Source organism: Grus americana, chromosome 14 (genome assembly GCF_028858705.1).
Source record: "Grus americana isolate bGruAme1 chromosome 14, bGruAme1.mat, whole genome shotgun sequence".
Taxonomy (NCBI): Eukaryota; Metazoa; Chordata; class Aves; order Gruiformes; family Gruidae; genus Grus; species Grus americana.
This window is the reverse complement of record NC_072865.1, coordinates 2,525,192-2,549,962: the sequence shown is the minus strand read 5'-3', so window position 1 is coordinate 2,549,962 and position 24,771 is coordinate 2,525,192. Positions and strand designations below refer to the sequence as shown.

General features: G+C 40.3%; 1 protein-coding gene across 6 annotated transcripts in view; it reads right to left on the bottom strand.

Moving 5' to 3' along the window:
• RAPGEF6 (Rap guanine nucleotide exchange factor 6) overlaps positions 1 to 24,771 on the bottom strand; it is a 130,887-nt gene that overhangs the window by 89,164 nt on the left and 16,952 nt on the right. For all 6 annotated transcript variants that reach the window (XM_054841975.1, XM_054841978.1, XM_054841971.1 and 3 more), the window contains exons 3-5: positions 14,753 to 14,823; positions 14,076 to 14,132; positions 12,695 to 12,778 (exon numbers count right to left, since the gene is read on the bottom strand). In XM_054841975.1, the coding sequence (XP_054697950.1) occupies positions 12,695 to 12,778; positions 14,076 to 14,132; positions 14,753 to 14,823 (212 nt within the window). The remainder of the gene's footprint in view (positions 1 to 12,694; positions 12,779 to 14,075; positions 14,133 to 14,752; positions 14,824 to 24,771) is intronic.

Below are 24,771 nucleotides of genomic sequence, written 5' to 3'. Positions count from 1 at the left end.
GCATGGCAGTTTAAACTGTCAAGTTTTGATTTTGCTAATGGTCTACTGAAAAAAAAAAAAAATCTTTAAATTACATGATTGCTATGCAGTCATAAACAACAACCGAGGTTTTCTCACCCCATGCCATAGCAGGCCAGAGAAGCACAAGTTTCACACGGAAAACTGGCATTTTCACACATCTACAGTAACTCACCCATAGCTAAAATTTTCATGCTTTCTTTCATGCTTTTTCCACACAGCATGTGATCCAGGCATGACAGTCTTATGTATTTGCGATACATCAAAAAGATTAACCAAACTACTCCCACTGTTACAACAAAGTTAGTTTAGTTCAGAAAATACAGAAATGTCATTTTTTCACATAAACTCAATGTAAGCTCTAACTTTGAGGCAAACTGAAATTCCCTGTTACGATTTCTCCACAAACCAAAAACCAAAGCGAAGCCAACTTTGGCTAAGGTATCATTTGCAATTAAAAAAAAAAAAAAAAAAAGTTAAACAGTTCTAATTCTATTCCATACAATAGAAAACTAATAGATTCTTTTTTCCCCCCCAAACAAAGTTCTAAAGGAATTACGTGCAACTGAAAGTTTCGGGTTTTGCAGTTTAAAACAGAAAAAATGATTATCGGTTTTATCACAAAATAGATTACTACTGCCGCTATATCCCCAGCAGTCAGGAAAAAGCTACCATTTTCTGCTGATGGTTGCTCAGGACCAGTATATTTGTTGTATAACAACAACTTATCAAACCACCGGAGGTTGAGGGAGGGTTGTTTTCTTTTTGTTTTGTTTTACATGAACACATCCCTGAAATTAAGCTACGGTCAAGCTCCCTTCTGCTTATGTTGCAACGTTTGCTAATTAAGTAATGGCAGCAAACAATAATGCTTGGAAAAGAACACCGCTCATAAGAAAGGTCAAGCTCTTGGCACTATCATTTCTGGTCCATCAAGCACTTTACAACACCCGAACACTCAGAAAAGGATTAGGTTCCAAAGACAAAACTCACCCTTCTAATCCTAAAAAATAAACTACTCATCTGTGCAAGCCAATAGGTCAAGTTTAATTATTTCCTGGTGCGCATCATGGGATGTTTTATCAATTATACCACAACAGAGCTCCTTCAGAGAGAGGCGGTGTCATATGGGTTTTCCCCAGCCATAACCACCACATTTTAAAAATACCAATTTTTAACATTCCTCTTAATTAACATGCTTTAGAAACATGGATTTTAACTTTTTTAATGACTTATTCTGCATTTTTCTCTAGAATACAAATGTGTAGCTTCTCAATCAGTTAAGAGGTTTGCTGACATCCATATATTTCACCAATCTGCCAATTTTAATCAAGGCTTCCGAATGATGTTCATTCCCAATTGTCTTGTAAAATTACACCGTGAAATGGTCAGAATAAACAGAAACTCAGCCCTGAAACCACTGACTGAGGAAGACTCTTTCTTCAGTAGTAACATCCACTAACATTAATAACAGGCAACGAGAAAATATCATTAGCAAATACGTAAGCAAAGATGCACACGTATTTGTCTAACTGATAGAAGGTGGTAATGCACGACATCTGTCACAATTTATTTCCTTTCTAAACTAAAGACCATTAATCAACATTATAGTCCAACTATTTGCTTTATTGGTTTACTGTCACAGAATTAGAGTTTTAACTAGTTCAGGCAAATACATTAGGAAAAATTAAAAATAGCCAGAACCAGAGTGCGTGCACATCTGAGGGAAAGACAGAGAGGAGGTGTGGGGAGGCGTAACAGCCCCAGAGTCATCTAAATCTGATTTGAAGTGATGGGTAAAGTCTTTGTGGGGATTTCAGGTTAAAGTCTTTGTGGGGATTTCAGGTAATCAGCAGTTACTCACCTTTTTTTTTTTTAAGAAATAATTTCAAGCATTAAATTAATTAATAACAAGCATTGTGACAGTAAAAGAACAGAATTATTAGCTTTTGGAGTCACCTAGTCATGTCTAGTATTAAATCTGCCATCTTCTACTTAATAAGTATTTACATTTTAAAAAAATTAACAGTACAGTATTTACAATGGTATGAAAATGCTTAAGAGATTAACTGATTGCCATATCGAAACATAAGAGGATGTTTGGAAATGGAAAAGGTTAAGTTAACAAAGCTTTGGAACTGGAGGAGACAAAATCCTGTTTGGAGAGACAAGAGCAAGCTTTCGTACGGAGCATTTTTCCAAAGGAGAAGGAACATTTCTGTGACAACAAACTATTCAGACACGTCTTTATACTCAGACGTTTAACACCCACCCAAACCTAAAACTTGCTCCTTCTCAAAGAGGAGAGCTCAGAGGAGTTCTGGAAGAGATAGGGCTATCTTTCCTTTGGGGACTAATCTATGCTCTGCTGCGGTGCCAAGAGCTCGTGGTGTTCCTTCGTCTCTCAGCAGCAGTTACCCAGCTCAGCACTTCAGGCCACCGCAGTCCCAGGAGACCATGGCCGTGGCAATCAAGTCCCAGGGCCAGGTTTGCTCCCCAGGGAGGTCTGGTCCAACAAGGCCATTTCAGCTGCCCATCAGCACCTCTGCTTACAGACCACCCCGCGGCTTCTCCGGCCGCAAACACAGCCCTAAACGTTAAGTCTTCCCAACATCATACGTGGCGAGATACGGAAGAAAAGCGGGAAAGACTCATTAAGGGACAGCACGGTACAGGCGCTTTAGTGCTTTCAAGCAGGGAGTGGGAAGAATAATCCAATTAAGAATTTAAACTAATACAAATACTGAAAGTGTGAGAAAACATGAAACTAATGTGAATTAATCGCTACCTACAATACAGTAAAAACTACGTCAAAGGACATACTACCAAAGGTATAACCATTAAAGTTTTAAACAATCCAACAATTTAAATTTTGCTTGATCTGTATATTGAATCACACATATTTTAACGGGGTCTTAAATGTAACATCATTACTCTGTAACTTCCCACTGCTGGAAGCCCAGAAAAATCAGTACTATAAACTATATTATGCGGTTTTATTTATAATTTTATGGTACGCTCCTGTCACTTAATATTCGTCTATTACATCTGCATCATTAATTTTCAGACACTCACTGCAACACTGTCATAGGAAAAAAATGTCTTCCACATACCAAAGGCAGCTTTGTTTATCCTTGATTTATGGATGCCTCATTTGCAAGAAACCTTGCTTTCGTTCTGATTCACTGCTATTTGTAATTAAAAATGCTCAAGCAATTGCATCATGTGAGAAAGAAATGTAAGTTGAACTGGCATGACATCATATGCCAAGCACTAATGGGTGCTCAGGCCATGGGATCAGACTAGAGCTACTGAAACGAAAAATCCCAGAACCGCGAACAACCCGGGTCTCAGTATCAGCTGGTTCACTCGGTTCATCTGTCCCTTTTCCACTGCATGACTTGCTAACACAGAGAAAACCCTCCACGACTGTGGAGCCGAACTCCAAAATCTTAAACACACGAACAGTGAGTATACATTTGACTTCACTGAGACAAGGGCATCGACCAAAATTGTTAACTGGCGAGAATTGCCACTAGTTTGAGAATGCTCCAGTTTTCAAACTCACCTCCGTTCCCCAAAACACTGCAAGGTGTTAAAACTTCTTTAAGGTGCTGGAGCTGTTATAACAAACCTTACTTTTACAAAACAAACTACTTAGAAAAGCCTCCAAAATAAGATATTTTGAACATAACAAAGTAGTTCTTTAAATAGGATGTATACAAATGCTTACAGCACTAAACACTGGTGTTTAAAAATGCTTAATAGCCAGCTGTTAAGTGACCTGAGTATTTGGTGCTGAAATACATCTGGAATTTGAAGACTGACAAATTTACAGAATGGCAGTCACATGTGACTCGATCATTTCTTGGTATCAATTTGCTGAAGTTACTCATTACTGATGGTTTCTCATTATGCAATACTCCAAATACAGTACATACTTTAAAGGTAAAAAACACAGCCTGTCCTGAAGAGCTTTCAGCCTACAAACAGATGGAGATTGAGACCAAATGCCTTATTATTTGTTTGAACACTAATTAGCAGGCATCTTCAAATTTACAATATTCTACTACATCCTGAAACAATATTTTCAGATATTTCATGCATCAAAGCCTTCAATGATGAGATGTCAGGCACTTCAAAAGTTGTTCTGTATTTTCCAGAAACTTCAAAAATCACATTATCCTGGCTGTGTAAGTTGGTATCAGTACTGCGCACGCTTATCTGTGATTGCCGATATAGCTATCTGCAGTGATACTCGGTACTGTATTACATGTAGGGCTGGGCTAGGACACTGATATACCAGTTTATCAGTATAACAAACAAAGCATTTGTAGTTTTTTCTAGATGTTTTCTTCTTATGAATATATTTGTCTCTCAAACTGTTTGTCAGGCTGCTTTGAGGAACATAAAGATGAAGACAAATTGTACTTTTTGCCACTGCAAAAAGAACCCTGTGACTCCACGCATCCAGCAACCTGGCTGGATTTCTCCAAAGCAAAAACATTGTGCATGCAAGTGCACAACTTGGCCTGGAAGAGACAAGTTGCATAAAAAATGGACATGTTGCTTGGTTGCGTTTTTAACAGATGAGAATGTTTTTGTTGGGGTTTTTCCCCAAGTCAGGGTTTACCCTTCACTTGAAAAGCATTTCGTTTTTCCTCTCCACAAAAAGCACCTCTTGTGCAAAACAGCTGTTCCAGCAAGCACCCGGGATATCTACTGCAGTATAGCCGCTGTTCAGATCCAAGATAAAATACGTTCAGTTACCACTGAATGTACTGTACAAGTGTATTATGAATGGCTTGAACAGCCATTAACATTATTAAACCCCAATCTAAACAGTCTAAAAATGTAGTTTCACACTTAAATTCCTTGTCCTTGGCTGGGAAGTAACAAAGAGGGAAAAACCTGCATAGCCACAGAATCAGCAGTGATACAGCCCTGCTGACTGCGGATAGAGAAGGCAGAATCTGCCCTTCTTACATTGCAGTCGTAGCATATGAGTGTAATCGACACCGAAATCCTCACGGGAGTAACTTGTTTTGCTGGGCATCTGCATGGAGGTCTTAATTTCTCTGGATTTTTCTCAGATCAACCATTATCTGAAAAACCATGCTGCTGGGGAGACTCTCAGCTCCCTTTCTGGGGTGCAGTGACAGTCAGGACGGTACCGTCAGGAGCCCTTGCAGCAGTCTGCAGCATTTCCCATTGCACTGCAAACTGCCGAGCAGCCCCAAATGCACTCTATTTGCAAAACAGAGTAAGGAGACGGGGACAAATGTTACGTGAGTGCAGACCAAAAGTTTCAGCAAATGCAGATGGCAGGGTTTCTGTGATACTATATGCAATACAAGTTCTGAGCATTTCAAAGTAATTTAATTATAAAAATATTAGAACACTTAACTCCATCAGAAAATGGTTTAAAGGAAACCTGAAACCACAAGATACATGGCTGAATGCAAAACACCAATTTCAATTAATGCTTGGTCATCAAAAACCATTTTTGCATTAGCTCTCAACAACGTTTAGCAGGTTTATCTCTTAAGCTTGCTGAAAGTTTTAATTGGGAAAGATTTTGGAGGCTGCATAACAGGCTCCACGATTTGCAGGCTGCAAGCTCAAGATGTCTATACTAATTACTTTATGCTTTGAACACGATGATGCTTTGAGGCAGCCTGTATCTTACCTACCACTTTCTGTGAAGCTGTGCAGCTATTCCAGGCCACGTGACTACATAGTCTTAATAAAACTATATTTTAGATATAAATAAACTGCACATTACCCTTTGCTTTCAATTTCACATCTCTTGGACTTTTTTAGTTTGGCCAATAAAAAACTATTTCTGTGGTGTGATCAGCATCCCTTGCGTTCTATGAAACCTCTCTAAGGCAGCTGTTGTAAGGAACTGCTAACAGAGAAAAGGAAATTACTGAGGAATGGGGAACTGTGGACAAGATTATTTGGTCATTTAGTCGTGACAGGTCTGAATACAGTCTTTCTTCAGTCCATACTCTTTTGGCTTGCTTAGAAGATTGTTCCATGTCAAAAAATGCACCACGTGCTCTTGGTTTGCAGCACCTTCTCAGCCCTTACTCAACAGCAACACCTCCAGCACGAGGAACTGCACTTGGGGAGATGAGGCCACACGGCCTCTCACCGGTGCGTTGCCTCTCCACATCCACTCCCTTTCTCCTCACAGTATTTTCATCACAGCATTAGCACTGCCAGAAGAATTTCAATACAAACGATCATATCTGAATTAATTAGCTTTACAAAAACCATTTATTGGTAGCATTCCCAAGTTGTAGTACAGCGTTGGTTTACTTACTGGCTGTCAGGCTACAAGTTACAGCCACCACTCACAGGAATACCCAGGGAAAACAGCACCGTGTCTAGAGCCACAGCTGCACTGAATAACCACTGCTGCTTATCCAGCAGCGAGTATAGAATCTATCTGGTCTCGACAAGCACGGTGACGTGAGCCTACAGCTGTTGTCTTGAAAGCAGAAAAATAGTCTACAAGAGTAGTTGCAAAGAGCTTTGAAGTCTGAAGCAAACACATATTGATGGAGTATCATCCTAAGACCACTGCAATTTTTGCAGTCACACAAGCTCTAAGAGCTTTAAATTACAATTGTTTCAAGCCGCATCACAATTCACAACCTTACTGGCAACTGCAAATATGTCAAAAAATCACATTTACTGTATGCCAGCAGTGGACTGGCACACATCTGTATCCAGACCTCGGCAGCTGATGGAAGAAAAGCAATATTCCATACTAAAGCAATCGTGACTCAAATGGCCAGGACGGGCATGGGGACAAGAAAGAAGAGGAAGAGCGGAGACTAAGGAGCACTGGGACAGAGCTTGGATACAGCAGGTATGCTCTAAGCAGAAAGAAGTATTTAAGACAGTTAAATCTGGAAGGATCAGTGGGAGAAAGACACCAGTAAACCTTTTTTACTGGGAATGCAGGAGCTATGAGCCACTCATCTGCTTCTTCAGTGAATGGCACAAATTCATAGGAGTTTGCAGAAAACACAGGTTTTAGACGTAAAACTAATCTGGTTTGAGATGATACATTTGAGGTATAACTATACTTGAAAACAAAGTTACATACATCAAATTTTAAAAGATTTCTAATGTACAAGAAATTTAAGTTGTGCAAATTTAAGTCTTTGATCCTGTGTTCTAATTTACCAACACCGACAGTCCTGTAAAAGCACAGAGTTTTCAGTGCTTCTACTTCACATAGTATAGACTGGAACACTATTGACAGTTGCAGTAAGTTTCAAAATATATTAAAATATTGCTATTCACAAATACTAACTTAATACAAAACATACTAAAGTAATTGCAACCCAAGCCGCTGTTCATATTGCAAAATTGGAGTTCCTCTTTCATTATAACCATTTCTTGATCCAAGCATTTCCGCCTTCTCCTTTTACCGGAGAAGAGAAAGAGAAATGGCTTATTGAGTCATTGAGGTGTCTACAACGCTCGTGAAAAAATACCGCAATACGACCTTGAGTCCACTTTGGATAAAATAAGTGTTTTCAGCCAAGAAATGCACTACCTGAACAGGACAGCAATACTAATCCTCTCCACTTGTGAGATTTCGGAAGGGCTGTTCCTGAATTTCTTGGAAGGGCTCGGAAAAGAGAAGTGTTTTTTTTTAATAAGACTACATCTTGAATGTTTCAAGACTTTGTATTTTTCCCTTCAAGGTTCAATTCTCACAGCTGTAGGAGGCTGTCATCCACATAATTGGCTTCAAAAGTTCCTCCAGGCCCTTGATATATTTCCTATGGCTAATCTTGCTGTGAGTAATCTCCTTCAAATATCCTGTTCAGATGAATTATCTTGATTAACAAGCAAGGTTAACACAAAAACTCTTTAACTTGCTGACATGATTTTCTTTCCACAAAATCTGTCAATCCTGTTCTTTTGTTCCAGCCTTCGCTTTCATGTTAAAAGTAAATTCATTCTCCAGGCAATAGGGTAATCAAGGTTCCACCATCTTTGTACCGATATTACTGATTGATCTGCTTACTTTAAAAATCTTACAGGGCTCTTCTCATCATGATCATCAGCATCAGAATATTGACTAGATTTATCGTACCTGGATGCAAGTTTTACTCCTCCAATTTTTAAGCCGATTTCTGAATTATAGCTTGCATACAAATTCATCCAAGTTGAACAAAAAGCCCTTCTCAAGCACAGTGAGCCACAGCTTATACCATTACTCATTCAAATACTTATAGAAAGTCAATAAAGCAGTGACTGCCCACCTTCCTATGCTTCTGTGGGGCCATGCCTCTCTCTGGTTCGAATCTATAGACTATTTTACTTCAAAAAGATCTGCAGAAGAAAATTAAAGTTTCCCTGAACTCTGTTGACTGAAACTACTGGATGGTAGACAGTGGATGGAACAAGGCATGCAAAAGGAGGAGAACTTAACCAACATCTTAACCAGGTTAAGTTTACAGTTGTCTACTAAAGTCTCCTCTATCTGTCAAGGTAATCATAGGGCAGATGACAGAAAAAGGACAAGTATTGTGAGGAGGTACCAGGAAACAGTCACTAGATTATCATCACCTTCCAGTCTCATTTATGGAGACTGAAAGTATCTCACTAACAATCAATTCTAACAGCAGTTTCTCACATAATTATTAAACAAAAGTTGCTAGGCAGTCAGTCTGCAACAATCCTGAATTTTGAAGAATGACTGCCAAATAAAACAGATTAAAAACAACAACTGGACAAGAAAAGGGGGCCTTAGAACCCCCTATTGCCCAGGAAACCAGCTTCCTTTAACTGAAAAACACCGATATCCTGCTTCTCACATTTTATAAAAAAACTGTTCCAGTATTCCTGGCAAAAAACCCTAAAGTTCTTTAAATATGAAGTGTGTGTCAAATGCTCCAGAGGATGGACATAAAATTGAAATTACTGTGTCAACGTTACAAAGGGATAATTGAGAAGTGGAGGTTGTTACAAACTATACACAAGGATTAAGTCTCAAACTAGAATCCATTTGATAACTATTATCTGTTTTACAAAATGCCTCTGTCTACCCTGTTCTTCCAGAATGACAATTATTCAAACCTGGCTCTTGAGCTTTTCAAACCACTAGGAGGTCTCCAGATTAAAGCCTAAATTCTCATTGTTGGTAGTTATCACCTTCCTCACATTAAGGATTCTATTTCGGTCCTCATCCATTTTCCCCCATGACATCTCAAAGCCATCATCAGTCTCCAGCATCACTTCTGTGCAGATGACATCTGTCTCTTAAGCTCGCTCCCCTCTACTCACATGCTGACACATTTATACCATATTCAACAAATCAAACAGGTAAGCTTTATCTGATGCCAGCGTCTGAGCAGCCGTAAGCCTACCAAAACCTAACTGGCTGGAAGGACGTCTCCATTCCTTTCAGCAATCTCAGAACACTTCAAGTGTGATTTTCTCTTAATTCCCTACACTTGCCCACCACTTTCCTCTTGCGGAAGTAAAAAAAAGCACAGACAAATTAGGATCACAAACAATGTCCTCTTCCATAGAGTTTATTTCACTAATACTATACAGGTATAGCATCAGATGGTCATTAGGCACAGAGAACGTGGCATCAAGTTCTTCATCAAAGATGAATTCTTTGCATGGACAAATGTTCTTCATATCCTCTTTTAAACTCATACAATTTTCTTCCAATTACAGTAAACAATATTGCCAGAGGTGGTCAGGCAACATTTTCAAAAATACAAAAAACTGTACTTCAAAGATTATTTACTCTTAAGAATATACCGTGGGTCATTTTCACCGTTACAGCTTATGCAAAAGCAAAAAAAACCAAAAAACCCCCCCACAAACAAAAAAAAAACCCCAAAACCCCGTAACTAACTTATGTTTGATTCCCATCAAAAAGAATAGTTCTGTAATACCTGAGGCAATGAGAATGAAGACAATGTTGTTTCCTTACAGTTGTGTATCCTTTCAGAATGACTCACATAATCAGGAACTTGGTTGGGGACAAGGAATAATGCATAGCATTTTAATTACATTTAAAGTAGTATTTAATGGTGCTAATTACAATTATAAAAGAATACTACTAAACTATTCAAGGCACTGTTGCATATGAAAATAACCTGTAAATGATTGGTGACTGTGCAGCTCCCTCAATGAAAAATGTTATGAGGAATTCAGACCAGGGAAGTAAATTAAGTTTATCCTACTGTTAGAAGGCACTTAAAAAAAAAAGTATCTTAAAAAAAATTTAAAAAAATCAAGAAATTATTATATTTTAAATTATAAATTGAGGTTGGACAATGCATGTGTTTACTATGAATGAAACAGAAAGCAAACTGCACTATTCCTTCCCCTGTTCTCGTGTCCAAGTGGCGATTCTCCTTACCCACCCATGCGCGTGGGCCCAGAGTCCCAGGGAGGAAGCAAAGGGGAGAAGGAGTTTACAGGTGGCCCCAGAGTCAAAAGCATTGGGGGAAACAAAGAGGCTCACAGATTTTCAGCATCCTTTTGCACTCAACCAATGAGCAATAATTTTAGTTCATCTAATTGAAGTGCTAAAGGTTTGAAGGAGAAACGTGCACATGTACAAAGCTCCTCTGACATCTGAATGTTTCACTTCCCCCCCTGCAATGAAGACAGGGACAGGAACAACCTGGCTCTCCAGCAGAGGAGTGCCTTCTCTTCCTTTTTGACTAAGTGAAGGACAATACACCCCAGGAAGCACACCACCTATACTGCAACCTGCCAGCAGTGGCATCTAACAGAACTGTGACCCTTTCACCATCTAGCAGCTATTTTTCCTCATTATCCCCATAATAAACTAGCTGTAATATTGTGAACTAGCAACAACAGATCTGTTTTGCCCTTTTTTTTTTTTTTTAAAGCACAAAAAACCCTAACGATGCACTTTGGTTACTTATCCTGTGAGTTTAGCAAAACAATTTTATCTAGGTTTTATGCAAATATCAAACTTGCCACGTCCTCACTTCTGACACTGTTGAACTGCAATCACTCAAGAAGCATTAAGAGTTTAACATCCAGCCTATAGCTAACCAAGAAGAGTGCTGAAAAATTCAGTCCTACATGTTCTTATTAGTATTTACCATGAAATGCTAGTATATGGAAATGTATTTGAGATGGAGTTGACATTTTTAAGTCTATCAACTCATGATCAACTCATGCTGAGTAAAGCCTTTATTTCCTTTGATAAGAGGCAGCAGCACTTTTGTTAATCTCATCAAAAACTATCCAAACTGGGTTCCAAGGCAAGCTTAAATTATTTTTTTTAAAAACCATTTCTTCCTAGCACAGAAGTGCAGCTTGAAAACAAGTAACATGCAGCTTCGAGATACAATGAAGTATAATTTCTCAGTGATGTACAAGGTCAGAGTATTACAGTGCAGCAAAGTCCAGCTCAAGTCAAACAGTATGCTTCAGTGAAAGCACATCATAATGTTCAATCTGCTTCAACTATGAGATGCAGACTCCTGCCATACGCTCTCTGTAACCAATGCTGCTGGCCTCTGTTCTCCTGCTTTGCATAAAAACCGTACATGCCGTTAAAAACAGCCTCCAACCAAATGGTAGAAGCTGCGTGATCTACAGTTGTATTTTTTGAGACAGGGGACTCTATACAAAACAGTAACAAAGCAGCAATTATTCAAAAGAGCCCCCAAGTTAACAAGCTAACTACAAATTCTCTTATAAACTTAAAAAGCCAAATGAGATGTAAAAACCATGAAGTGCAGTATTTCACACAGAAATTTCAACGGGCAGGAAAAGCGAAAGAGAATTTAAACTAAATTAGCAGAACATTTCTTCCCCTATTCCAACACTCAGGGGTGTTGGTTGATGAGAAGTTCAACATGACCCAGCAATGTGTGCTCGCAGTCCAGAAAGCCAACCACGTTCTGGGCTGCATCACCAGCAGCATGACCACCAGGTCAAGGGAGGGGATAGTGCCCCTCTACTCTGCTCTCATGAGACCCCCCTCTGCAGTACTGTGTCTAGCTTGGGGGTCCCCAGGACAGGAAGGACATGGAGCCGTTGGAGCGAGGCCAGAGGAGGCCATGGAGATGATCAGAGGGCTGGAGCACCTCTGCTCTGGAGACCTCAGGCTGAGAGAGTTGGGCTTGTTCAGCCTGGAGAAGAAAAGGCTGTGGGGAGACCTCAGAGCCCCTTCCAGTCCCTGCAGGGGCTCCAGGAAAGCTGGAGAGGGGCTGGTGACAAGGGCAGGGAGTGACAGGACAAGGGGAATGGCCTGAAGCTGCAGGAGGGGAGATGGAGATAGGATCTGAGGCAGAAATTCTTCCCTGTGAGGGTGCTGAGGCCCTGGCACAGGATGCCCAGAGAAGCTGTGGCTGCCCCTGGCTCCCTGGCAGTGTTCAAGGTCAGGCTGGATGGGGCTTTGGGCAACCTGGGCTAGTGGAGGGTGTCCCTGCCCATGGCAGGGGGTGGGACTGGATGGGCTTTGAAGTCCTTTCCAACCCAAATCATTCTATGATTATAAAATAACAAAAAAAAAATATTTTAACATTGGGAAAAGTTTACAGTAACATCAACATATAAGAAAGCATTTATAAAAAAAAAAAAAAAAAAAAAGAGAGATCAATCTTGCCTTAACTTAAATAACAACAACTTTACATACCTGCAAGGTGGTAAAAACATGGAGTCCTTCATGAGCACAGATCCAGAAAGCAGTATATACCAGCATCTTGCAATAGTTTCTGAGCTGTAAGAAAAGAAAGCATTAATATCTACTTTCTTCTTCTTACAGCAACTCAAAAATATATTATCCAAAATGTTACTGTAGTAAAATAATGATTTACCACCCTACCCATCTGATATGTGGACAGGAAACCTAAGAAGGCTATCAAGAATTAAGATTTTAAAATGTCTACATACAGAATGTTTCTTATACCGTACAATTTGACATTTAAGTCAACTTAAAAATTTACTTTATTAAAATGAAATTATTCATTTTCAGTAAAAAACATTTAATTCCAATAAAAGTACACATAAAACTACAAATACAGGAATGTTTTTATTCTGTGAAGTTGATTAGCATTCAGTAATACTACACGGACCTGTCAGGTGTTACAGATAAAAACACAAAACTCGTAACGACTCCTTTGCATTCCTCCATCTCTGCACTTCCATTGCTTCCACGCACGGTCTTATCTCCCATTGTGGGATCTGCTAACCACTTCAACCTACAGCCCGTAGGTCTGCACAAAAGTTACCATGTTTTCCTGCAGTAGATTCTGCCTCTTCCTAGAGCGCTGCATTGATACTTCCCAGCGACAACCTAACATCACCTTCCTCTTCCAGCACGCAACCCCACACATACACAGACCTGGTACTGGAATAGGTCCCTGTCACACACACACACCATGGGAACTAGTAGGTGGCATCTCATTTAGACTCAGGTGCACTGGAAGATGCGCCTTATACAGAAAGCTAGGATTAGCTGTGAGAGGATAAATACACTATAAGCAATGCTAAAATATGAGGGGGGGGGGGAGAAAAAAAAGTGTATTTGTCTCCCAGCAGGAGCCTAAAAAGAACTCTAAGCTAAAATACTAATTCTGGCAATTTAAAAGCATAGTGTTTGAGCTCCATTGCTCCTCCGATACAGGATACTCCTACAAAGCAACTGGGTTCCTGACAACGCAGTCAGTGCCAGCTCCAGGGGAAGAGTGCCACCTACTGAGTCGTCACCACGGCTCCCACAAACCACAGAGGTGACACTACCGATTTTTAATTGATCTCGCATGTGCACAGACACTCCTCTGCTGTCCGGGGGAGTCGTGCTGATAATTCACAGGCACTTTTCAAATGTCAACACCGTACTATTGGTACAACTCCCTCCTATCAAAGCTTTTAACCAGTCTGGCCAGGCTTAAATGTTGTAAAGTCTTATATTTACAATTACTGAAAAAGCAAACGATACATTAAGGCATGCAAAACAGTGGGTTTGTTTACACTTCTACTGAAGAATTCAAACAATCAAAGTGGTATGTACTTACCAAAAGAGAACCTGGTTGCCCTTGTACCTCTCATAGCGGGCACTTGATGACATTATTCTGAGGGAGGAGGAGAAGTTTAATTTCAATTTCGATCCCCAAAGATCATAAGCTATTAATCACCACATTTCAGTAGAATCGCTTTAAGGCTCTAAGACCTGAAATTCAACTATTTTTTTGTTCTAAACAAAGGATGTGTGCTTAACCATAAAATTCAAATTATTACAGTGTTTCATTATCCAAATAGATAATATACAGCATGTTCTCTAAGTGTTTAAATCACTCCCACACATTGGAATTACCCATAGCAACAGAACTGAAGGAACTAAAATACTTCCAACCCACTTTTTGTGCTTTGTTGGCCTTCCATTTTATGCATTCTGAGATCATCCAAATGTCTGAAGCATTAAAAAGCTTTTGTAATCTAGAGTTAGCAGAGAGCACTGTCTACACAGTCCTTTGCAGACAAATGGGAGTAAGCTCTGCCTTCGTTCTTAGCAAAGCTAATTAGTTTAGATTCCATGCCACATTATTGCAATGACTTAGCTCAGCAATGGACTTGGCTAACGCTTTGCCACCTCGAAATGTGGGCAGACAAAAGCTTTGCTCATCTCCACAAAAATACAGTCATAGATACCAGTTGTGCTAAGCAATACTAACTAGCTCCCATAGTACTTTACCTTAGCTGATGTTCCCTGAAATGTGAGAGTATGTCCAGTCCATGAAGGAAAGAATAGATAGTATTTAAGTCCTAAAAAGAAAAAAAAAAGGGGGGGGGGGGGGGAGAAGACATGAGCAACTTCATTCACAGCATCTGATCACTTCAGCACTAACTTCTTAGATTCTGCAGTGAGTTACACAGACTTGTAAGATATGAGACAAATGCAGACTTGAAGAACCCTGTCCACACTTAAGCTGTGGAAGTGAAAAGAGTAAAGTCCAACTGATGCATAAACACTTACCTGAAAAAGATTTATTAAAAATATCTCTGGAAACACTATTTACATGAATGGATACAGCAGCAAGCCACACGTGGAATAAGCCAAATAGGACAGTCCTATTCATTCAAGGTCAAAAATTGTTGAAGCCTTATTAACACCTCCTTAGAGAGGGAATTTTGCAACATTAGTTTGCTAATAGCAAAGAACCCTAGTGCAAACCTAAACCACATGGTCTAGCCACAATATATGGCGCAGAGAACCACAGTACCTTTTCATAGTAAAATGTTATGTTTAGAGAGAAAAAATGTACTTCATGTCCACCTCAGATCTAGCTGGTAGCTCTACTACAAACTCTACTCCATCCTACTGCCTAACTCAGTCCAGTCCTTGACTGGAGGGTAACATTAGAAGTTACTCCAAAATACTCTTTGGCAAAGATGAAGACAATTAAGTTTTAGATTTGTCTCCCATCTCCTGCTCCGAAGTCTCAGCATCACATCAGGGCCATCCATCAGCAACCACAGAAGCAAACAACTTTTTTGAAGCAACAGTATTAAAACATGAACATTATTTCATTTTAAAAATTGGACTTTACATGGAAGCTGTAATTAGGAGATACAGCTGTTTAAACTTCTCACTACACAGGATCCTCTTCAGTCACAAAAATATCTGTGCTGATGGTGCAGACCACATGCTAGGGAAAAGCTCACTAGGACTATTCATCATTTAATTTACTATCCTGAACAGGTGGGCTGTTAGCATTAAATACATGCACAACAAAATCATTATATACCACATAGCAGTCTCTCCAGCTTGGCCTTGGAAAATATGTTCTGAATTTTCGAGTGCTGCGTTTATACAGTGTTTACAAAAGATAAATCAATATGAATGCTAGCCTCAGAATTTACAATGGATTTACTTTAGAAAAGTTCTTTGGCTTAATAGTCAATGTTTAGAAATATAACGGATATAGACTGTTATACCAAATGAAAGGTCATACGTAATTGCAGGCCATGTAAAACCAATAAAACTCTGATTTTATTTTTTTTAAATGTCATTACCAAAACCCATGAAAATTAAACAGAAGGCCTGAATGCTTAACACATATATTCATAGAGCACCCATTTCACACAGTCCAATCTCATTTTAATCCTCCAGCTATGAATTACCACAAACTTGATTTTCTTAGTGAACCACCCAAGAGCACTAGCTATGAATCAGAGTCCAAACACACCACTTGCTTGCAGTGCTCAAGCTTGAACACCAAAGCCTGGCAGCCACAGGGTCACTCGAGGTATCGGAGCAGCTCAGTTCCCGAGCGCTCCCCCTCTCTGAGCCGAGAACTGCCTCGACTTCACCACTGGAAAACGTCAGGCACAGGAACGCAGCAACAATATCCTCTGACCTTATAGTGTCGTAGTAGTTAATGGTATCTTGTTCCATAAAATCTTTAACTACCAACTGAAATAAACGCCCATGCTCCACGTTCTCCCTCCTCCACCCGGAAGCCTGCCTCTCCCAGTCCAGAAGAGCACTCGGTCAGGCAGGTAAAGGAAGGACGAGCAGTGGATGCTCTCAACTCCTGTGGAAGCTGGGCCACCAGGCAGCCAGGGGGAGTTCATATTTGGCGTTACCATTAAAGCTAAATTTTTCAGTCTTCATAACTCATTGTGACTATATATACTTTCCTACATTTTCTAATATTTTTGTACATAATTGAGACTAAGACATAACAGAACGTCTTCAAAATACATTTTAGATAAGCAGTTGTACTGTCATGAGTTACAGAAAATTGTAAGCAGAAGAAAAAGCTGAAGTTCACGTTTAATCACAAATTTTTTAAGTTGTACTTATGAAAAATGACCACATCCTTACTTGAGAATTATTCTCTACAACTCCACAGAGCACAGCCCCTTGGCAGGTTAACTCAGCATGGGCTGGCTGTCTCGTGCGCTCCTCCTGCAGCCAGACTGACCAAACGGGACTACTGTACTGACCCACCATGCTTGTTTAGGAACTTGATGAATAAACAGTTGGTAAATTAAAGAGATGAACATTTGCTTAAAGGGATTCATGCCTGGAAAGCATCCCTTGCTTCAGACTTCGGCAGTTGAGATGTGCAGCGACAGAGACAACGGCAGAGCCAGAGCGCAGAACAGAAAAAGGAAGGCAAAGCTTCTGATTCTTTCATCACAGCAGAGGGCATTTAACTTAAGCTAGACGGTATTGCTGCTTTAATGTTGATAAACGAAATAAGAAACATCGTATTGTTCACTACCCAGCCAGGTGATGTTTCAACAAGCTGTAAGTATTAGCTACTCATGCATCCATTTCTGTGGGTGTTTTTAAAATCAGGATCTGTAACACTCTCTGAACTACCTGACTCTTATGGCAATCACCTCTCCACCTCAAGCAGAGCAGGTGACTTCGTTGGAGCTAACTGGGAGATGGCATCTCCCCGGCAGGTCTGCAGGCTGCCTCTTTCCTCCGGTGTGCCAAATGTACCAATCCAATACGTCTTGTGGAAATGATGCTTTTTTTTGTTTAAAGAGATTCTTTACAGCCAGCCAGGTAAAATTCTTCCTCTCCCTTGCACACTACTTCAAGGTCTTACGAGGGAGGTTAAGTGCAGCTAATCTAGCCCAGATTTTCCTTATAACAGGAAAATTCACATCAATCATACTTTGTGAAGTTTGTTCCATTAGTCCCATCTTGTTTAAGAATAAATGCTTATAATAGCACTGAAATTATGTTTGAAAGACTACATTTAGAGGCTCGTCTTATATTTTTGCAAGCGAGGAACATAATTTACTCCCACTGCAGCTGGAGGTGGCAAGCGGTCAGTGACAGGCAGGGGCTGCAGCCACCTCACAGAGAGACCCTGCCAGCCCAGCTGCACCACACACCCAAAAAAAATCCACCATCAGAGATGAAAGCATTAATTTCTCTAATTCAAGGTTTATAAAACTGAAAATAGGATTAGAAGCTGCTGTTTTTAAAACCAGATTTATGTTGCCACACAGTTATAAAGAGCAAACACATAACCACAGTACAAAGGGTAGAGATAACTTTTTCACAGTGGGTATCTGCAAAAGGGCTGTAAAGGACGATGCCAAAGGGCAACAACCAGCGCTACAACAGCGGAAGGCAAAGTATTTGCTGAAACGTTACAGGCCTTTTCCATACCCTTCCCTATAATCTCTTCACATACTCCTTTCTGCCAAAACTCAGCCGAAACATGATTATTGATGAACAACAATTTCTCCACATGCTCTAAACTAGAGACGAAGGTCAAAATTATTTTATTTTGTAATCTTTATTTTCAGAGCTTTTCACCAGCTGAAATAACAGCTCAAACTAAAGCACAGTATCTACCTTTAAATGGTATGCCCACACATATTCTTCAATCTTTGACAGAAGACTGCCTTGCCTAGGTTATTTAAGGAGAAATTAACTCACATTTTTCTATCCAACTAGCTAAAACTGCAGATCCAGGGAGCCAAGGGAAGGAGGGGAATCAGGCAGAGAGTGGAGGGAAGCAGGTGGGGGTGGTTAATCTTGCTAGGAAGGAGATTTTCTAGACTACAGAGACACGAAACGTGAACACTGCGACCACAGTGATCCTGCACAAAGCTGCCTGGGATGTTTTCTCTCACCTCCAGTTCTCACAGCACTGAGTTCCTGAGCAGAAGTGTTCTCAGCTCCTACATTTAAAAAGCAGAGGGCAGCTGTTTCTTCATTTACTTCATGTGAAAGAATGTCCTGTATGAAATAGCACGCGTTTAAACAGAAGTGCAGAAATCAAGGGCTCACTCTGCAGATGGTGCCGTTACCACCAAACCCAGCCAGAAGGAAAGCACGGCCCAGCACCGATACACCAGTAGCCCCAGCTTCATTCAGCAGCAGCTTTTATCATCCCTGACACACACATCCTTCCGACAAAAAGCTTAACCAGCTGATAAACCAGAGGTGGTGTAAAAACATGGCGATTTTAGTAACAATACAATGTCATTTAAGTCAGCTTTCTTTTATGGTAACATCCTCATCCCATACACTATGAAGTGAGCCACTTGAATAACTAGATCACTTCTCATTTTCCCTGCCAGCTGTGAACTCACATAATTACCACAAGATGCCACAACTGTCCAATGAGGAAAAAATAAAAGAAGCACCAGTAGCATCAACTGAAAAATCATCACACAAAAGCAAACCAGATTACTACTACCACCACTCATTTACCCCAAAATGCTTTTACGTGAACGTAACTTGCTACAAGGAAGGTGAAATATTAGTTTCTTTGTTGCCAAGATGCAACTTTATTTAATTTTCAAAGTCAGCCAAAAAAGCTGTCATGAGAATATAATCAAACCTGAAAATTGCTGAGGAAATGGTGATCATCCTTAGTTTCATTATTAACATATTTATTTAAATACAACCAAGATGTGGATGCTTCCGAACAAGTACCATAGCACAGAAGCGCGAAGTACTGCTGGAAGCAATCCTCTCCTGGTACGGCCACCTCTACTTCAGCAGCACGCCAAGCAATACAACAGCCTGTGTACCCTTTTATTAATCCAGGAAACTTGTGGAAGCACAGATTACTTGTGGCCTAAGGCTAAAGTGATTTACGCAGCCACCTTTGAAGTTTGAGTTGACTTTTAAGAATTTAATGTCCACCCTCAGTAAGGGGTTTATACCTGCCTCTGTTGCCTGAGCTGATGAGCAGAATTTCTGAGTTTGTATCACTGCCTTCTGCTTCACCCTCTTCTCTCCTAATCTTTCACCTTTACTCCAAGGAGCAACTGGACAAAGCTTGGAATTAAGGAGCCAATGGAACAATGGTGGTCTCAAGTACAGAGTTCTGAATACAAAGTTTTCCAGCCAACCAACAACAAATCCAGCCAGGTCAACTGTAATTCTCATGAACTGCATTCATAGGCTGTTAGTCCACAATAAGGTCCAAGACAAATTCCCATGCAGTGTTAGAAGCGGGCAAAAGCTGTGCGATGCTCTGGAATGAAGATGAAATGATTGCATCAAGAGCAACTTTGCTCTTGAGAAACATGAAATGAAAACCTGATGCTTTACTTGATGTGACCCCAGCCAGGTGTTCCAGTAACACATGACTATTTTAAAAACACCAGCTAGGAAATCTGTTCTAAGGAAAATAAATTGTTCCAGAATGACCTCCCAGTTGCAAGTTCTAATAAGTCTCACAAAGAGCCACCCTCAGCAATTGCACTGAGGTATTAGGGAAGCTGAGGAAACCTTAAATCCCCACAGACTCCCTTTAGCACTGCCCGGTACGTTATGTGCTTCATGTCATGTGAAAGGGGAGAGGCAGCGCAGTCCCTGAAGAGCTGCATCCAGCCACAGCCACCCTGCACCAACCGTGGGACCGCTGCTCCCTGCAGTGGGGCCAGGACTCCGTGATCCAGTAGACTCCTTCCAGCTCCCAGATCCCAATGAGCTTGGGCTTCATAGATGCCCTAGATCCACACTGAACCTTAAATGAGGGGTCTCCAAGAATGCAAACAAGCAGGTATTATTCAGTCAGTCCTGAGTTTTGCACAGGGAACGAGAAGGGAGCAGAAACTTGCACAGCAGTACCAGCACTTCAAAGCCACACGTAAGAAACAGCTGCGTCATCAAGTTCCAGACAGATTGCTCTCACATGCAAACCTGTCCCAAAGAGCTACGCAAAACCTGTCTCTCAATTCCACCCCAAACACATTAAATTCCTGTTGCAAGAACATATGCTTGGCTCACTCGAGGCTCCCCACACCCAACCCACGCACGCTGCCAAGCCACCCAGGATTCCCTGGTTCACACACAAGAACCTGCTTCTGACGGAAGTGCAAAGGATGACTGATGGGATTTTGCATTTGTGCTTTTTCCAAGGTAAGAGGAGACAGCTGCCAGGATGTGTATTTTATATGCTTCAGAGCAAACAGAAATGTTAGTATTTTCTAAAGATCTGTTACATATGCAGCTGTATTACAAATAATATACATTAAAAGAAACAGACACACATTTCTGCCTTTGAAACAACAGTTAAACCATATGGTAAGAGCTTCCCAAATTACCATGACATTCAAAAAGACCATCAGGTACAAAATCTTCCAGGGAAGGAGGCAGCATGGCTGAAAGCTGTCACAGCCTCCCTATGTTTGTTACAGAGAGCTGCTGCTTTCTCTTCAGTGCTCTGGCCAGAAAGCACCAAGTGGGAAACAAGGCTGGAAACAAACTTCAGCAGACTCAAGCACTCACTTGGTATCAGGACAAGGATTTTAACACTCTCGGACATTGGCTGAATTTCTCTGTATGAAATTTGTTATTTTAAGTGCCTAGATTTCAAGTAAAGCAAACAGAAGTAATCCCTGGAGCACGGAGAGCAGGTTGTGTAAGCTGTAAATAGGAGGCTTTCCTCTAGCCTGCTGCCATTACTTGGTTCACAGTGATTCAGCAGGCTCCCATACAGATTGAATGCATCTTTTATTAGGAATCCTGTCAGGCTCAATAAAGACTTTGTCACCCTTAGGGGGGTGTAGCAGAAAAGAGGAAATGTTACTCAGCACGGTTTATGGTTTTCATTGCTTCCCTTCCTGTTACTTCATCGAAGGCTGGAATCTGCGCCGCTTCCTTTATTCTCCGTTTAAGGCCAATTGTAAAAATAGTACTCCCAAATTCTTTCCTGATAGTGTAACACCAGGAGAAAAAAAAAAAAAAAAAAAAGATATTGAAACATGCTTAAATTCTCTGATTCACATTTTACCTACTCAGGTATCTTTGCAGCGAATTCACCAACCTCAGTGATGCTGGTTCAAGAAGCCCAACCTATACACCCGAAACCAGATGAGACACACGGGCACCTACCCCTGACCTTCGCAGGAGGAGAGGTCAACTACATTTAAAAGCGGGTAGCAGAGCGTATGGCCCCTTGACTAAAAGGAAGATGACGAGATGAACCAGGAAGCAACTCCTCCATCTTATTATTTACTCTCCCAGTTCAGTGGCATCAGCTTTTGATTTTCATTAAAGTGCAAGCGGTGCAAAAGAACATCAGCACAGGGCTCTTCACTAAGAGCTGGACAGCACACTTAGAGTAACAATTCCCTTTAAAGTATCCTCCTGTTTAATTGGAGGCCTTTAAAAAAAAGTTTTAAATACAAGCATTGAGGCACTATTAGGGAGGAGAATGGATGGATTAGTCAGATGAATGAAAACGTTCTCAAAAGACTTCACCAAAGTATTTTGCAGAGAACAACATAGTTTAAGTAGCACTCATAAGGAATGAAGCATCATCATGCCACCTAAGAAATACCACCAATGCAAAAAGCCTAATTAAAGTACTTCTCATAAAACACACTATCATCAAACTCCTGCAGGATCTTAAATCACTGCCTGAGACTGCACCCAGTAACATTTGTGTAAAATGAACTGGTTCAGCCACTTCAGAGCCATAACCTATCATTCAGAAAAATAGCATATATTCCATAAAGAAGTTTTCCATCTATGGTAACAGGTGATGGTTTTCTGGCCTCACTTGCCAGTTGGCTCGCTTATAGGCATTTTGAGCAATGCTGAGTTTTTGTAGGACCTTGCTAAAAATCACAATCGTTTATTCTGGTTTTGCCACACAGGATCACTACACCTGATCCACTGAACAGCTTCAAGTGACAACTTGATTTCTTAGAATTATAGTCTTTGATATGTCCACAACCTCCTGGTGCCTATGTCCATCTGACAGCTACGGACCATATTATGACCATAGTACATGACTCTGCCTAAACTCTAAACTTTACATTTACCCATATAGATGACGGAGTCTGTTTTGTTCCAAATAAGGAAATGTTGGTCTAGTTATTACAATATCTTTATATAGGAGAAGAGAGATAAACAGGGACTTCATTTCACTCTTTTGTAAATCCAGGAAGCAATTACAATTGACAGCATCAGTTAATAACAGTATAGCCACAAATAGGAAACTAAGATCTGGCTTTTTGTTTTCCAGACTGTCAGAAATAACATTTGCATGCTTGGATTTTGGGGGTTTTTTCCTGCAAAAGTAGCAAGTCTCTCAATGGGGCTAATACAGTTTCCTTATATATTATTTTCTTATAACATGCACACAGGGCTACAGGCACAGACTTAAGAATTACATTCCATTCCTAGGAATAGAAGCATCCTTGATAAAATTTGGAAAAGCCAGATCTCGTTTAAGAACAGAGACCCTAGAACTGCTACTACAGTTTATTTATACAGTGAAAGTACCTCCATTCAGCAGAATACTTCTGAAAATAAAATTTAAAAAAGCAAAAGTATTTCTACATGAAAATAAAACAATGTGTCTCTACTCACCAACAGCTCCCCACACCCAATACAGATAAACACCTTCCACCTAACAACCCTGGAGTATGTTGATATAAGACTCTGGCAGAAAGAAAAACATTTAAAAGAATGAGGGAGGGGAAACTTTGTATTATTTTTACTGCTGTTTCATCACACCAAGTCAGCATTTCTGGAACCCTGACTTCACCAGAGAAAAAACTTCCGTTGGAAAAGCTGATTTTGCAGAGTGAAATACCAAGGGCCCTGAACTGGAGAGACAGGAACATCAAACGTCATTGCTTCAAAGCAAGCAGCTTATGGAGAGTTTTGAATATCTGAAGCACAGTTTAGCCCTTATCATGGTTCAGAACAAAAGTACAGCTATGAAAAAGTATCTTCAAGTAAAACATTACCATAAAGTTCCCAGACACTCATTACTTAGTTTTAAAATATCTTTCAGACTTATGTGCTGATAATAGAAAACCAAAAGCAAGCTGCCTTGAAAACATTGAGCTCCTAGAGTTCAACATGATGGGAAGTTCAGAATATCCAAAATTAATCTCAGTGTTTGCATCTATCGAAGAGCAGGATTTTATACCAAACATTTTTCAGTAAGAAATCAAAGACCGTAAAAGCAGCCTGCTTTCCCAGGGTCTTGAAAAGTCACCCCAAATCAACAAGCAAAACAGGCAATTTCAGGCTTCCAGTCCAATCAATGCTTTGCTAGTCAAGCAGCCGACTACATGTCAAGATTAACATTCTCCCTTCCGGAGGACAAGCATCCATCAAATAGCAGTATTTCGGTTAAGCCTTTTTTGTCGTAACCAAATGATTTTGATTTGTCAAAATCATCAGCTTGCCTAATTCACAAAGGAACTCCCTGCTCTTTTCAGAGGAGCAGGCAAGAAAGTACCGACATCTGAAATTTCCTTTTAAGAAAAAAAAGGAACCATGATAGGAAAGGTCAGAACACTGAAATGCTAAGAGAAAAGGTAGATTCTTATTTAATAAGAAATTTGGTAAGAAATCTGGGGATGAGGGGGTGGAGGATGAAATCCAAAGGTCAATTCTATGCTTCTCATAATGACAACTTGGGAGTATGTCTGTATGCAACTTAGTTGTGTTGAATGTCTAAGTTTGTTACCTATATATGACTTTCCTGTTATTGCAGAGAATGCTCTAGGTTTTGTACTCTTTCCTCGCTCTTGGACTAGAGCTCCAAGGGCTGCTGATGGAGATTCAAAGTGCTTTTTTTACAGTAATCCTGTTAACTCTAAATGAGCTCCTATTCTAAAAGATTAGCTCCAGGATAGGTACTGCAGGAAGGAACAAAGGCAGAGGTAATGATGTCTACCCGAACACAAACTGGTCCCACAGACATGGCAAGGAACATACCACGAGATAAGCAGATAGATAAACAGGCAGCT